The sequence below is a fragment of the Typopeltis vanoorti genome, chromosome 11 (assembly GCF_054136105.1).
Source record: "Typopeltis vanoorti isolate ZY-2024b chromosome 11, IOZ_Tvanoo_1.0, whole genome shotgun sequence".
NCBI lineage: Eukaryota > Metazoa > Arthropoda > Arachnida > Uropygi > Thelyphonidae > Typopeltis > Typopeltis vanoorti.
Genome location: NC_143559.1, coordinates 80,246,663 through 80,262,071, shown reverse-complemented (window position 1 = coordinate 80,262,071; position 15,409 = coordinate 80,246,663). Strand labels below are relative to the sequence as shown.

General features: G+C 36.7%; 1 protein-coding gene across 2 annotated transcripts in view; it reads right to left on the bottom strand.

The window, feature by feature from the left end:
* LOC150101779 (dipeptidyl peptidase 4-like) overlaps positions 1-15,409 on the bottom strand; it is a 576,437-nt gene that overhangs the window by 262,002 nt on the left and 299,026 nt on the right. For both annotated transcript variants that reach the window (XM_090400235.1, XM_090400236.1), the window contains exon 4: positions 8,649-8,743. In XM_090400235.1, coding sequence (XP_090256361.1) covers positions 8,649-8,743 — 95 coding nt within the window. The remainder of the gene's footprint in view (positions 1-8,648; positions 8,744-15,409) is intronic.

Below are 15,409 nucleotides of genomic sequence, written 5' to 3'. Positions count from 1 at the left end.
CCAGGGGTAAAATAAGCATTTCTCTACAATACTAGTGTTTTATTCAGTTATTTATTATTTTATTCAGATATTTTATTGGAGAAACATATACTCTTTGAATTTATTCAATGGATTGTTCTGTGAAATGTGCAATTTTTGAAAATTAAAATAATAATGAGTGAATACAGAAACAAATTTTGACAAACACATATTCCTGATAATGGTGCTCCAGTTCTCAAATAAACTTACAATCAGTACAAGCTATAAATGTAACATATTTTTAATTACAGAACTCATATTCTTGTTTCAGTGTGAAGGTTGTGCTTGTTTAGCTAAACACAGCTTCTTAATGTCTGGTTTCAATTGACTTAATTGCAATCCTAGGGAATTTTTTAGCTATGTGGCCAGTAGGAGGAGAAATGACTGTGGAAGATTGACATTGTGGGATAAAAATGGAAATGGAGTGACTTATGCAGAGGATATAGTAGAATTGTTCAATGAAAACTTTATTGGGGTATTTCATCCTGGAGGAGTAAATTTTAATACTAGACAGATAGGGCAGGTTCGAGGTTTAGAGGTGCAGGAGGAGAATGTGTTTCAGATGTTGAGTGCTCTGGATGTCAGTAAAGCTGTGGGACTGGATGGTATTTCACCATGAGTTTTAAGAGAATGTGCTAAAGAACTGACACCTCCTTTGACCTGGCTTTTCAATGAAAGTCTGGCTATGGGAAAGGTGCCCAGGGAATGGAAGGAAGGTAAGATAGTGCCATTGCATAAGGGTGGTAGCAAACTGGAAGTGTCTAATTGTAGGCCAATTTGTGTGTCATCAGTAGTTGTTAAGATGTTGGAATAATTAGTGAGGGACCGTATACAGCACTGGACAGATGAGGGTAATGTTATCTGTGAGAGTTAACATGAATTTGTGAAGGGATGCTTTTGTTTTAGTAATATGCTAGCCTTTTATAATAAAGTTACAAGAGCAGTAGATGAGGGAAAGGCACATACTGCCATTTTCTTGGATTAAGCGAAGGCATTTGACAGGGTGCCACATGATAAGCTGATATTAAAGTTGCAGCACATGGGTCTGGATGTCAGGTTGGTCAACTGGATTCAGGATTGGTTGTCTGATAGGTACCAGAGTTGTGTATGGTGGGGCAGTTTCAAGGAGGCAGAAGGTTACAAGTGGGATCCCACAGGGCTCAGTGCTGGGACCTATACTGTTTAACCTTTATATCAATGACATTGTCAGTGGATTGCAAGGGGACAGTCGGTTGTTTGCAGATGATGTGAAGCTGGAAAGGGTTATTAGTAATAGTGCAGATGTGGTAGCCCTGCAAGAGGATTTGAATAAGCTAGACAGATGGGAAAATGAATGGGGGTGTCAGTTTAATGCACCAAAATGTAAGGTCTTGAGGTTTGGGAAACATCAATGGGACATTGCATACTCTATGGGAGGAGTTATACTGGAGGAAGTAGGGGAGACAAGAGATCTGGGGTTGATGATTGATAGAAAGCTGAAATTTAGGGGACATACTACAAATGTGGTGAAGGTAACACAGAGGATTGTTGCAATAATGAGAAGGACAATGATCAGCAGAGATAAAAGAGTTATCATTCCATTGTATAAGACTCTGATCAGAGCACACTTAGACTACTGTTCACAGATTTGGCCCCCAGAATTTGAAGGGGATAAATTAACTGTGGAAAGGGTACAAAGGCAGATAACAAAGATGGTTTCAGGACTATATAATGTTAGTTATGAGGATTGGCTGAGGGAATGTGGACTGCAGAGTTTGGTGGATAGAAGGAGAGGTGATATGATTGAGACTTTTAAGCTGTTGAGAGGTGGTTACAGGGTTGACACTGGGGAGTTCTTTCGCTTGGTTGAACAGCATGAAGGAGTGATGAAAAGGGACGTTAGGAAAGGAAAATGTGAGCAAGAGGGTGAGGAGTGGTTTCTTTGCATGGAGGGTGGTTGAACCATGGAATGCATTGCCTGATAGAGTGGTGAGAGCGAGAATGGTCAATGAGTTTAAGGAGTGGTATGATAGACTTTGTATTTCCTAAGAGTGACCTCCCACGATGAGTCTTGATAGACTTGGTGTTTCGTAGGAAGGACCTCCTGCAACGAGTCATTTGACTCCATGGAGGGCTGAATAATAATAATAATAATAATTAATTTGAGACTTAAATCGGGTCCAACATTCAACTTATTCCTGTACTTGTTTTTGATATAAATGAGAGAAGAAAACCCACATTCACAAAGGTAAATAGTTGCAAACACCAACAGAAAATTTACAGCTTTCTCTGAGATCATTGGATATTCATTTCTTCTTGCCAGCCAGACGTCTGTTAAATCCATCCTCTTGATTATTTGACTGAGACTTCCATCGCAGGAGAGCTCGATCAGTTCATCTTTCTTGGAAGGAGGTAAAGTGTCATCAATAAAAAAATGGCTCTCTAATCCAAAATTCTGAAGCCAGGTTTTTTTCAGAGAAGTATTCCTTGAAATCTGTGATTAGACTCCAAAGATGCTTCTTTATATTCACTGCCAGTTCATTATGAAGAAGAATTTCATTCTCAGTTAAGAAAGCATCCAACAATGGAAAGGAACATGTGTTTCCAGTATCAGTTTCTTTAATGATGAAGCCAAGTTTTTTCCTAAGAGCCGCAATTTTATCCTGTACAAAGAATAAGTATGCGCACCCTGCAAGCCCGTGTTCAGCTGGTTGAGGTGGCAAAATAAATCTGCCAGGTAAGCCAACCAGGCAAGTCACAGTTCATCAGTGAAGTAATTAAAGTCTGAGTCTGATGATTTGTCAGAGAGAAAAATCTGCACTTCTGAACGAAATTCAAACAGGTGGTTCAATACATGCTGATTCTCTTTTACTTCACACCTTCAAAGGTGTGAAGTAAAAGAGAATCATGTTCAGCAACCATTTCATTGCAAAAAATGGAAAATAGTCATGAATTCATGGCTCTGAACTTAATGAAGTTAACAATTCTCACATATTCATTCAAAACTATTTTCAGAGCAACAGCATATTTCTTGTGGCTAAAGCCTCGCGATGAATGCTACAATGTACAAATTTTGCTTGTGGAGCTACTTCTTTAATTTTTGCAACAGCACCATTGTGTTTCCCAACCATTGCACGTGCTCCATCAGAACAAATACCAACACATTTATTCCATTCTATATCATTCATTTTCATAAATTGGTCTAATTTTGAAAATATTTCATTTGAGGTTGCTCGAGCAGGCAGTGGTTCACAAACCAAGAACTCTTCCTTCACTGTTTTCCCATCTATAAATCTTATATACATAAGAAGATGGGCCATGCTAGTAATGTCAGTAGTTTCATCCAATTGTATGGAAAAATATTTACTAGCCTGAACTTTTTCTATTAGCTGTTCCTTAACATTTGAAAACAAATCTGAAATTCTTCGTGATACGGTGTCATTGGATAATGGAATCACTTCAAGTTGTTTTGCTGCCTTTTCCCCCAAAATTATTCTAACCATATCTGTAGCTGCTGGTAACATTAATGACTCTCCAACCATATGAGATTTTCCTGCCTTAGCTATTCTTAAACTGACTTCATAAGATGCCTCCAGAGCCTTCGTGTTAAATCCTGAAAAGGAGAATATTTGTTTTTTCCTTGCTAACAAATCAAACAGTTTTCTCTGGAAATATTCCAAAGGTTTGTGTTCTAAATCATCATGCTTGGTTTCAAAATGACATTTAAGAAGAGAAGTCTTCATCGAATGTTTTGATAGCATTTCATAATAAATCATATACTGGGGAACAGGTGCAGTTTCTTCTCCAATATATGTGAAATCATATGATAAATAACTAAGATTATATTTACGTTGTGCTGTATGGGGCTTTTTGTTGCATTCTTGTACAATGATGTCCTCTGTCGATTGGTTAGGATTCGAAGTAGTGGCTTCTGGCAGAGAAGAATTGTTATCCCCTGCTTACACTCATTTCTCCTTTCAATCTTTTTGAGGACCTGCTTGTTAACCACTTATTTATGTTCCGATTTCTATCTTCTAGCACAAACTACATATAAATATGACAATTTCACAAATAAAATCTCACATTCAAAGACAATAATCTATCACCACTACTTTTCTTAACTGTAACTGTGGCTAAATAACGACAACGGACCAACCGTTTCCCATTGTTGTCTGATCAAATATATTAGAGTTACTGTCTGTCAAATTGTTATTTGATTAATATTTATTAAATTCAAATTGAACTTCTGTATTATTTTTGTATATTATTATACAAAAGTTTTTAATGATAATGTAAAATCTAATTGTTTTCATTTAGTTGCATGAAATATTTAAAGTAGAACTGTTAAATATTTGTGCATACATTTTTAATTCTCAACTCATGTTGTAAGTAAAAAAATATGTCAATTTACCCTTTTATTTTATACTCTGTTTTCGTACCACTCAGCAGTGGCTCACGTACCACCAGTGGTGTATGAACCATAGGTTGAGAATATCCCTGATATAAACAATAAATTCTCAAACAAAACTTGTAAAAACGAACATATTAATCCTGACATATATGTGAAAATTTACACTCTCACATAAAGTCAATTAGAACATCCATGCCAATTGAAGGATTTAAACCTGCTGCCTGTTGGTTGCAGAGCAGATGAAGCTGAAGAAGATGAAGAAGAAGATGATGAAGCAAATGAAGAAACAAAATTATTATCATCATCAACAGACCTTCATTCAATCAAGAGACTGATCGTGGGAGATCCCACTCTCACATGCACAGCTCTCCGTACCTCGACTTAAATGCCTTCACTGTCCCTGCACTCGCCACACTCAGGCAATGAATTCCAATTCACTGCCTCTCCATGCAAAATATTTACTCCTCATTCCCTTGCTCATACCTACCTTATACAGCTTCAAGGATGGCCTCTCATTCTCCCCGTCTTCTGATATTCTATGAAAAATCTCATCCATGTTAATCTGGTAATTACCCCTTACAAGTCTCAATCATGTCTTCTCTCTTCCTTCTATCCACTAGACTCTGTAATTTGCATTCTCTCAATCTATCCTCATATTGCACATTCCAGAGGCCAGAGGCCAGAAACCAACTCAGTCAATCATTTCTGGAATCTCTCCAACATCTCATCATCCTTTTGAAAGCCTGGCAACCAAACCTGTGCACAGTAATCCATATATGGCCTGATCAAAGTCTTGTACAATGGAATCAAAACATTTTTACTTCTACACGTCAGTGTTCTCTGCATCATTCCCATAATCTGCTGTGTCATCCTTACAATTTGAACAAAATGTTCACAAAATTTCAAGTCTCTGTTCACCACAAACCCCAAATCCTTCATCTCCTCCACCTCCGCTAAAATATCCTCAACAATCCTATACTCCGAATCCCATCTTTGCTTCCCAAATTTTAAAACCTTACTTTGTAACCCTAAACCATCCCCACACATTCACAAATTCAGACAGTCTATTTAGGTCCTCTTTCAAAGCTATATCTGCTCTACTTCTGATAACTCTGCATCATCTGCAAACAAATATATATCACTATTTAAGCCCTTTCCAATGTTATTTACATAGAAATTAACAATGGCCCCAAAACAGACTCCTGGAACAAGTGATATCCCAGAAGAGGAAAGTTACTAGTGACTTTCCTCTTCTGGAATATCCCCCCCCCCCTATACACAACTTGTTGATACCCATCAGACAGCCAATCTCCAATCTAACACACTAAATCTAGTATCAAATAATCAAAAATCACTAATCAAAATAGAAACATGAAATACTAAAAATTTATAAGAAAGAAAGAAGGCAGAAAAATATACTAATCTGAAAACTTCTAGTTCATTTCATTATGAATTTTACATTTGAAATTATTTATTTATTCTACTAGTGAAAAATAGGAAATCCTTACCTAAAAATTTTTACAAATGAGACTGAGAAGGAAATAGATGAATAGATTAAAGATCAAATATGTTGTTCATATACAAAATAAAAAAGCAAAGGAGAAAGAGCATTTTCCTGATGACCAGAAAGCACTGGATTCATTTAACTTTCCATCTAGTTACAGTTTCTTCAGTTTATAATGAAGTTTCCCATGTGCTATCCTATCAAAATTTTGGTAACAGCAGGTTTCTTTCATATGAAAATTATTATTTAGTTTTTTTGTGTTGTTTTTAGAATAATTACTTTTTTTACATGCATCTAACATCACTAATGAGCATCACACCTTCAGTTATTTAAAAGGTATTTTTTAAATTTAAAAAGTAAGAAACATGCGTAGCGGTGGAGACGGAGAGTTGTACAGTAGGTGTCCTCCCGTGATAAGTCTTCGGACTCCTTGGTGGTGTCACGAATAATAATAACAATAATAGAATGTATCCTTCTGGCACTCCATTAAAATTGGTTTTAATTCCTAGATGGATATGGATGCAAACGGGTGTGCATTAAATAATAACATTTTGGCAAGTAACAGACAAACAATTGAATTAAAACTGTTTCTGAAATTATTCACATTTATCTGAAATAATATATGACAGTAACAACAATATTGTCACATTCACTCCATTCCTCTTCATCATTCACAAAACCTTGTAGTACTCAGATGGATCAAGCTGCAAGATCTATAGCTAATGCCTTAAACACTGATTGTCCAACCATTCTCAAGTAGGTCTGAAGATAATGTAGCAAATTTTAATGCTTCCAGAACACAATCTTGCCTAATTTCCTGTAAAAAAAGATTATACCTCACTCTCCTTCACTTCTGATAACAACCAAGATCAGGTTTTCTCTTCTTGGGTGGACTTTTACATCTAGTCTGTTGTGGCATAACCACAACATGTCCATAGTCTCTTCAGCCTCCGAAAGCCTTTTTTATTTTTTTTTGTTCTAAATATGACTTCTCTTCTTTTCAAACTGCTAATAACTATACACCCACAGATGCGAGACCCTTTGACACTTCTGCGCATGTCAGAAGAAGGAGAATCCATTCCGATAATAGGGTAATCAATCCATCTTGTGGGATGAGTTGTTTATTATTACATGTTGGAAAATTAACTTTTCTTTTATGAACATTGTAATTTTTTAAGTGGTAACTATTTTACTTGTATAACAGTTGGAAAATTTTATGTATAAAGCACATGATTTCGCATGTTGGACCAATTTGTACATCCTTTATTGCTTTCTCCCCTTCAGCATGAATTGACTCTTTTTGGCACATTACCAGACTAGGGTCTTGGATCTGTGGTCGGATAGTACACTATAAATCCTGAATCCCTTCTCAACCTTAAAATATTGCTTGCATATCTGGGTGGTGCCTCGAAAATCTCCCTCAGAGTATTAGATTATATCCAGAAGAAAGATATTCACTAACAGATGACCCTTCCTTTCCTACAGACATTGTTTCTGCATTATGTCTATTCTATAAGTATTTCCATCAATGCTGCTCCACTGAAATGGCTACCACTATTCCTCCACTTCCCTCTAACCATGTTTGAACATAGGAAGCTGCTGGTCAACATTCATATACCATTTAGCTCCAGACTCACTACACCAACTACTTATCCTCTTCCTTCACTTCATATATCTCTGTTCTTTACAACAGTTTTCTCTTTGCTGTTTTCCCCAACACATACAATCTCCAACTCTTCAAGAAATATATTAAAAGATTTGATTCCTTTCCTCTCTCTAATCACTTGCTCACATGTTGTATTTGTATGTTGCAAGTCTCCAGACCTCTTGTGTGTAAAGTTGATAGGGAGAAAAAAAAACATTCTTGTCATACCTCTCAAACCTTTTGTTGACAAATGAGGGTGGTAGTGCTGTGCCTTAAACCTAAAAGGCTTGGGAAGTATAGAGCACAGCACAACCACTTTCTCAGCAATGCATTGCATCAAACTAGCAATCTCCACAGAAAGAATTGACCTTCACTTAATACTTCAAAAATAGATTTTTTATTTTTCTCCTTCCCCTCTTCATCTATCTCGTAACAGTTGATTTGGGTCACTCACAAATTTATATCATAATCATCTCATCCCATCCCATCTATTTATATATATGGGCAAGTAACTTTGTTTTCCTTTAACTAAAATTTACTCAGATAGGGCAGTTAATTCAATCTCTATTGTCCATTATATCCAATAACAGTATGTGTTATTTAGCCAGTTTGTTTTATTTGTAGGTGGCAAACCCTTCTTCATATGAAAATGCTTTATAAATAGTTCCTAATATCTCCTAGGCAGGATTGAAATTCAAGTCTTTTCAAACAAAGAACATGTGTTCTGCTTAATGAAGTACTATGAAGGTGTTATCACAATCATATCTCCTCCCTTCACACTGAGCACTGCAGCATAAATTACTACAGTGTTTATCCATATTTATCTGCAGTATTTGATATTGCAGTATTTGCAATATTTCATAATTAGCAATATTTGCAATATTTCAGGATTAGATATATTGCAGTATTTGCAATATATATAATCCTGAAACCCAAAGTACTAAATCTGTTCACAATAACTAGATGTATACCAAGTTTGCAAATTTATATCACCAAATCTAATCTAAGCCTACTCAAATCTAATGTTGCAGTATTTACAATTTATGCAAAATTTGTTCAATTTTAAAATTAGATCAATAACATTCACTTACAAAAGTAGTATTTGACATAAGGAGTGTTGTGTTTCTTTTTTCTGCATCATACAAAACAAGTGACCCGACTGCGTCCCGAAAGACATACTCTTTATCTAAATAATGAAAATGGAAAATATTTTGAACAAATTAATGTTACAAACATTTAGGAAAATTTTTCATAAATCTGTAATATTATCTTACTGCAGTCGGAAACAAATGTCCCTACCATTTGATGAATCCATATGTTAGCAAACGTTCAAAAGTTCTTCAATTGTCTGTAGCATTTACAGTTACCACTAGTGAATGAAAGGTATGCTAAAATGTTCTGAATGTATTATTTTGAAAATAAGTAGTGGCTATTACTTCAGAGCATTAAGACTAGGGCACATCTTGACTTTAATTGCCTAATGCTGGCTGAGCAAAGTGGAACTAGGTAAGAGATGGATTATACATTAGAGAGAGAAATTTTGAAAAATAGTTTTGAAGGGATAGACAGAGAAAAAGAAAAAGATATATATATATATATATATATGGAAAGAATTTAGGTTAAAACTTGAGGGGCTAAAATGGACTACATCTATTTGTTTTACAGAGCATCATCAGACATAGGAATAAATGAAACCTGAAGGCATTATTATTACGGGTGACTCCAAGGAGTCCTTAGCCTCATCGAGGGAGGCCCTAAACATCATGTCCACACAACTATTCAACATTCTCACAGTATCTATCATACCTTGCCTTGAACTCATTCACTGTCATAGCACCCACAACAGACTCTGGCAGCTTATTCCACTCATTTACCACTCTAAAAGTAAAGAACCCAGCTCTGACACCCTTGCTAACCACACTCTTGCCCAGCTTCCATATATGTCCCCTAGTTCTCCCACCACCAGTCCTAATCTCAAAAATATCCTCTGAATGAATTAATCCTATAGAAACCCTTCAGCAATTTGGACGTCTCAATCATATCTCCTCTTTTCCACCTATCAACCATTTCTGCAACCCACATATCTTCAACCTGTTCTCATAAAGTTCATTCCATAGACCTGCTATCATCTTGGTCACTCACTTGGATCCTCTCAACCTCCTCCCCATCAAGAAGAAACCTAGGTGACCAAATCTGGGCATAGTAGTCGAGATGAGGTCTTATCAAGGCTCGGTACAAAGGAACAATAATTTGCTTGTCTGCTCGTCAAAGTATTCTTCAGCAATCAAGTGATTTGATGAGCTGATTTAGCCACTTTTGCAATGTGCTCCCTAAACTTCATCTCCCTATCCACCATAGAGTTGTATTTCCTGTGCCCTGGTAACTATTAGCAGAGAGGGTACCAAGTTATTAAAAAAGGAGCAATTAGTTACTCTGCTGTTTTAATAAGATATCAGATTATGCATCATATATATTTCACATCAGGTAGGAACTTGCCTGACAGTATATTTTGTCATACTGAAATGGGCAAGTTCATTTTCAAATTTGTCTACATTTACAGGATGTCACTTTCAATTATTTTTTCGATAAAATTTTCATGTAAAATGAATCCTTTTGAACTATCTTTATAATATACTTTCATAGAAAACTGTGGTCCATGCAGTTAACCTAGTGGCTTTGCGCTTTGCAACCATATGCCTGGGGAAGGAGTGTCCTAGGTTCGATTCCCGTCAACGACATGAGGAGCTGAAGGATCTTCCTCAGCCATAGCCAAGTTAGCCGGTCTTGGGCATGGACAGCAGGGTTTTTTCCGCCACTTTATCTGGTGTTTTTCATCCCGCAAGCAGCCAAACCAGCCTCAGGACACATGGATTACAGTCAGGAATACTGACCCAGCCATAGGTCTGATTCGTCAGCCTATGCCGGTTTCAGAGCCCGGATAAAATTTGGGGGACTAGATGGTACCATGAACTCCCATAAAAAAAAAGGGGGGGGGGAATGCAGTATCATCACACGGAATTTATTTATTTTTTATAGAAACTGTCAGAAAAGTAATGTAATTACAAATAAGTCAAGTCATTAAAAACTAATTTTTAAAATATTAATTATTGGAATCAGATGGATTTTTGCCTGATGAAGATATTCATGTATGCAGAACAAGACTATGATCTTGAAATGTAGCAAGAAAAAACAGACTATTATTGCAGAACTCATGTTTTTATAAGCCAATGTTGAATACAGAGTTACTCATTTTCATCTTTTTGATGAAAGTGATTTCCAAAAACAAGATAAAAAAGAAAGATCAGTAATGATTTTCATGGGATCCTTGGTGGGGATGGGGCTTACAAACTAGATGCTTTGCACACATTGCATTTCACTTATTATACCATGATCAGATGAGTAATCCTATGGCATGCAATATTATATGACCAGATGGATTTACTCCTCACCTTATCACATACTTTGCTCCAAATATATACAGAAACTGTTTATTATTGGTTATTATTTTTTGTCTAATGAATGTCATTCTTTTTACATTTTCTGTTCTCTAAAGTTATAAGAAATTTGCATGTAAATCATGATAACAGATGATCAGAAGCTAGTCATTATTATATTATTAGTTTAATCTACATTACAGAAATCCTCTCAATTGTTGGGTATTTTTCTGTATCAAATCTCTCTCTCTCTCTATCAAATCTTCTCATACTGCACCTCTACCAGCTGAGTTACCTTCCTAGCCTGCTCTTTGTACTCTTCATAGAGCTGATCATCACCAACATTCAACTTACCTATATATATATATATATATATATATATATATATATATAGGTAAGATGAATGTTGGTGATGATCAGCTCTATGAAGGTAACTCAGCTGGTAGAGACTACAAAAGTGCAGTATAAGAAGAAATTAGCCAACCAAGCCAAGAAACATGCCAGTTAGTTCTTTCAATATGTGTCAAGTAGAAGAAAAAAATGATTATGGGAGAATGATGTTAGTTGATGACACTGACTGATAACCAATGTAGAGGATATACACTATCTACCAATAATTGTCCAGACACTTTAGCAATTTTACAATTGATACAGCAGACAAACCCTAATATCAGGTATGTCCATCTTTGGCTTTGATCACCTCCTGCACCCTTTGAGGGAGACTTTCCACCAATGTACGGCAGACATCAGGTGGAATTTGTCCCCATTCCTCCATCAAAGCAGCACTGAGTTCAGTGACAGATCAAGGGCAGCTGCTCTGGACCTCAATTGCCACTCCAGTTCGTCCTGCAAAGTGTTCAATGGGGGTTGAGGTCAGGATTTGTGCAGACCAGGGCAGTCATTTAACACTCATCTCTTCATACCATTCCATAACAGCCAGCTTTGTGGCATGGGCATTGTCGTCTTGATAGTAACATGGGTTCGTTCCATAAAAACTCAACAGTGTAGGTAGCACCTGATCAGCTGAATGCACCCCACACCCCACATGCACCGCACCCCACTCCTCCACCACCAAACTTTACTGTGGTAACAAGTGTTCACTAGTGCCTCCACACCCTGCTATCAGACTGGAAACTGGTGAACCTTGATTCATTGCTCCAGAGTACCATTTTCCACTGGTCAATTGTCCAGTTTACATGCTCTTTTCACCAGGCCAGATGAGCTGTCTTGTTCACTGTTATGATGCTTGGCTTGTGTGCCGCTGCTCTACCATAGAAATCCAGTAAATGGAGTTCTTTTTGTACAGTATTAGTACTCACTATGATGTTACTGGCATTCATCACAGATGGTCTGTGCTGATTGTAGCCGGATTTTGCATGCCATCCATTTTAACACCTTCCTGTCCCTGTCAGTCATTTTCGACAGCTGCCCTGGGTGTTTTCTTGCACTAGTGATGCCAAAACGTCACAATGCCACATATGGACATGCCACCAATGTGACAGCCCATGATGACACCTCTCTCAAAATCACTGAGTTCATGTCGTGTTCAATACTACCTATATTCAACAGCTACAATGAAATACTGCTTCCTACTATCTGTACACTGTTTTTATGTTAACAAATCTGGAAATGTTTCTTAACTTCAAATAACAGGGATGTCCAGACAATTATTGGTAGATAGTGTAGCTGAAGTATTCAATGATCAGTTTATCAGTGTATTCCATTCTTGTGAAGGCAACATCAGAAGAAGCTAGAGTGTAGAGGGGTATGGTGGTGGGACTGATGGTGAATGACGAGGAGTATATGAGGAATTCAGTAAACTTGATGTTAATAAGGCAATAGGACTTGAAAATATATTGTCACATATCTTGAGAGAATGCTCTATGGAATTAATGGCAGGCCTTGGGCACACCTGCATAGAACTCATTCCTTCCATTCCTTTAGAACTCATCCTGTCTTGCAACAGGATGAGTTCTAAAGGAATGGAAGACAGGAAAAATTGTTCCACTGCCCACAAAGGGTAGACAAGGACTGATCAGTACCGTCGACAGGGTGCTCATTCAGCCATATTGTGGGAATTGAAATAACAGGAATTGGTAGCGTAGCAAGTGGATAGAAGTTTTTCCAAGCTTAAACTGATCAAAAATTATTTACGAATAGCAATGACCCAAGAAAGATTGGTTGGTCTAGCAACTATATCGATAGAGGCAGACATAGCTTATAATTTAAATTTAGAAGAGCTTATAAACAGTTTTGTGTGATTTCCCTGTAGAGCAAACATTTAATTAATATTATTATGTAATCATTTTGCATTCATTTTTCTCTTGTAATAAAAATAAAATAGCAATTTGAGATTTTCTTATATTTTTGTCTTATAATACATCAGGAGCGATATTTAATTGTTTGCCTCAGGGTGTGATCTAATCTAGTGACAACCCTGGGACTGATGCTCAAAATTATAGGCCAATCTGTATATGGGATTGTTATTAAGATGTTAGAGATGGTGAGAAATAACATTCAGACATGGGCTGATAAAAGCAGTGTTCTTTATGATGGTCAGCATAGTTTGTTAGTGGAAGGTCATGTTTCAGCAATCTGATTATGTATTACAGTAAGGTGAATTCACTCGATAAAAAAGATGGATATACGGTGGCGTACTTGGATTTTTCAAAGTCCTTTGATAGATTTCCACATGACAAGCTAGTAGCTAAATTGAAACAGATGGGATTAGATAACAGACTAGTGAGCTGGATAGCTGATTGGCTGTCAGCTAGGTAATATAAAGCAGGTTATATGTGGAGGAGTGGTATCTCAAAAGAGGAAGGTCACTAGAGGAATGCCACAAGGATCTGTTTTGGAATCATTTTTATTTAACTTGTACATTAATGACATTGGGACTTGCTTAACTGGAGATGTGCAGTTATTTGCCAATGATGTAAAGTTGGAAAGAGCTGTGAGACGTAGGGCAAGCATAATAGCTTTGCAGGAAAATCTGAATAGACTACGTGAGTGGGGAAATGAGTGGAGCTATCAGTTTAATGTTGCAAAGTGCACTTTGCAAGACTTTGCAAAGTGCCAAGTCTTGAAATTTGGTAGGCACGGTTAGGATGCAGTGCACACAATTAATGGAGAAATATTGAAGGAGATATAGGAGATGAGAGATCTGGGCATGGTAGTGGTAAAGTTTAGGGATAATATAGGTAAAATTGCAAAAAAAAATCACAGTGATTATTGCAATAATTAAGACCTATGATTATAATACTAGTAATAGTTTTTCATGTGAGAGTGAGTTTGAAGCAATCTGTTGTGAAGTAGAATCTTAAAAGATCAAATACTTAGTGGGGTGTTGTTACAGAGCTGGTAGATCGGTTGCTAGTGACAAAGAAATGCATCATTAAATAAAGACGATGAGCATGAAAAGAGCAATCATAATGGGAGACTTTAACTATCCCAACATTGATTGAGTAGCAATAAAATCTCATGAGAAGAATGAAACTGAATTTATTGAGTCGTTGCGAGACAACTTCCTCAAGCAGCATGTGACAGAAGGAACTCATGGTCAAAGAGTGTTAGATTTGATTATAGTGTCAGAGGGTGTTTCAGCTAACGACTTGTATTTCAGTTCAAGATGTAACTAGTCTACCTCCAACTGGTGACAGAGATCACTCAGTACTCATTTGGAAAGTGGCTAAGTTTATGAATGTTCCCTTCAGGAAAGATTACATGCTGAACTACAAAATAGGAAATTATGACCAACTGAGGAAGATATTGGGTTCAGTGCAATGGTATTGGTTGCTGGATGAAAAGAATATCAACAGAACAGTGCATGGGAAGCATTTAAAAAAAAATACTTAAATGTTGTAATATTAGAATGTGTCCTGAGAGTACAAAGAATAAATAGGGTAGGAGTCAAATGGATGTGTAATCTTATTAAGCAAGAGATTCGTAAGAAAAGAATTATGAGGAAGGAATATCAGGTGCATAAGGATGACGTCCATTATGAAAATTATAAGCATCAGGTCAGAAGAGTCACAACCATTGTATGAAAAGCTAAGTCTGAGTATGAAAAGAAAACTGACTCTGCAAGCTAATGACAACCCAAAGAATTCTATCATTATGCTGCAAGTGAAAAAAGAATGATTGTGAAAGAATAACTCTACTGAATGCAGGTGGTGTGATGGTGACAAATGCAGAAGAGGTTGTTCAATTAATGAGTGCCCATTTTGCTAAAAGCTATCAACCTGGTGTATGCAACATTAAGCTCACTGTTACCTCTTCACTGAATAAATAAACTCCGATGTATGAAGAGGAGGTATTAGAGCTGTTGCACAAACTGAATAATAATTCAGCAATAGGGGGCAGATGTGATATCAGAACGGATGCTAAAAGAGTGTTCAGCTGAACTAGCTATTCCTTTC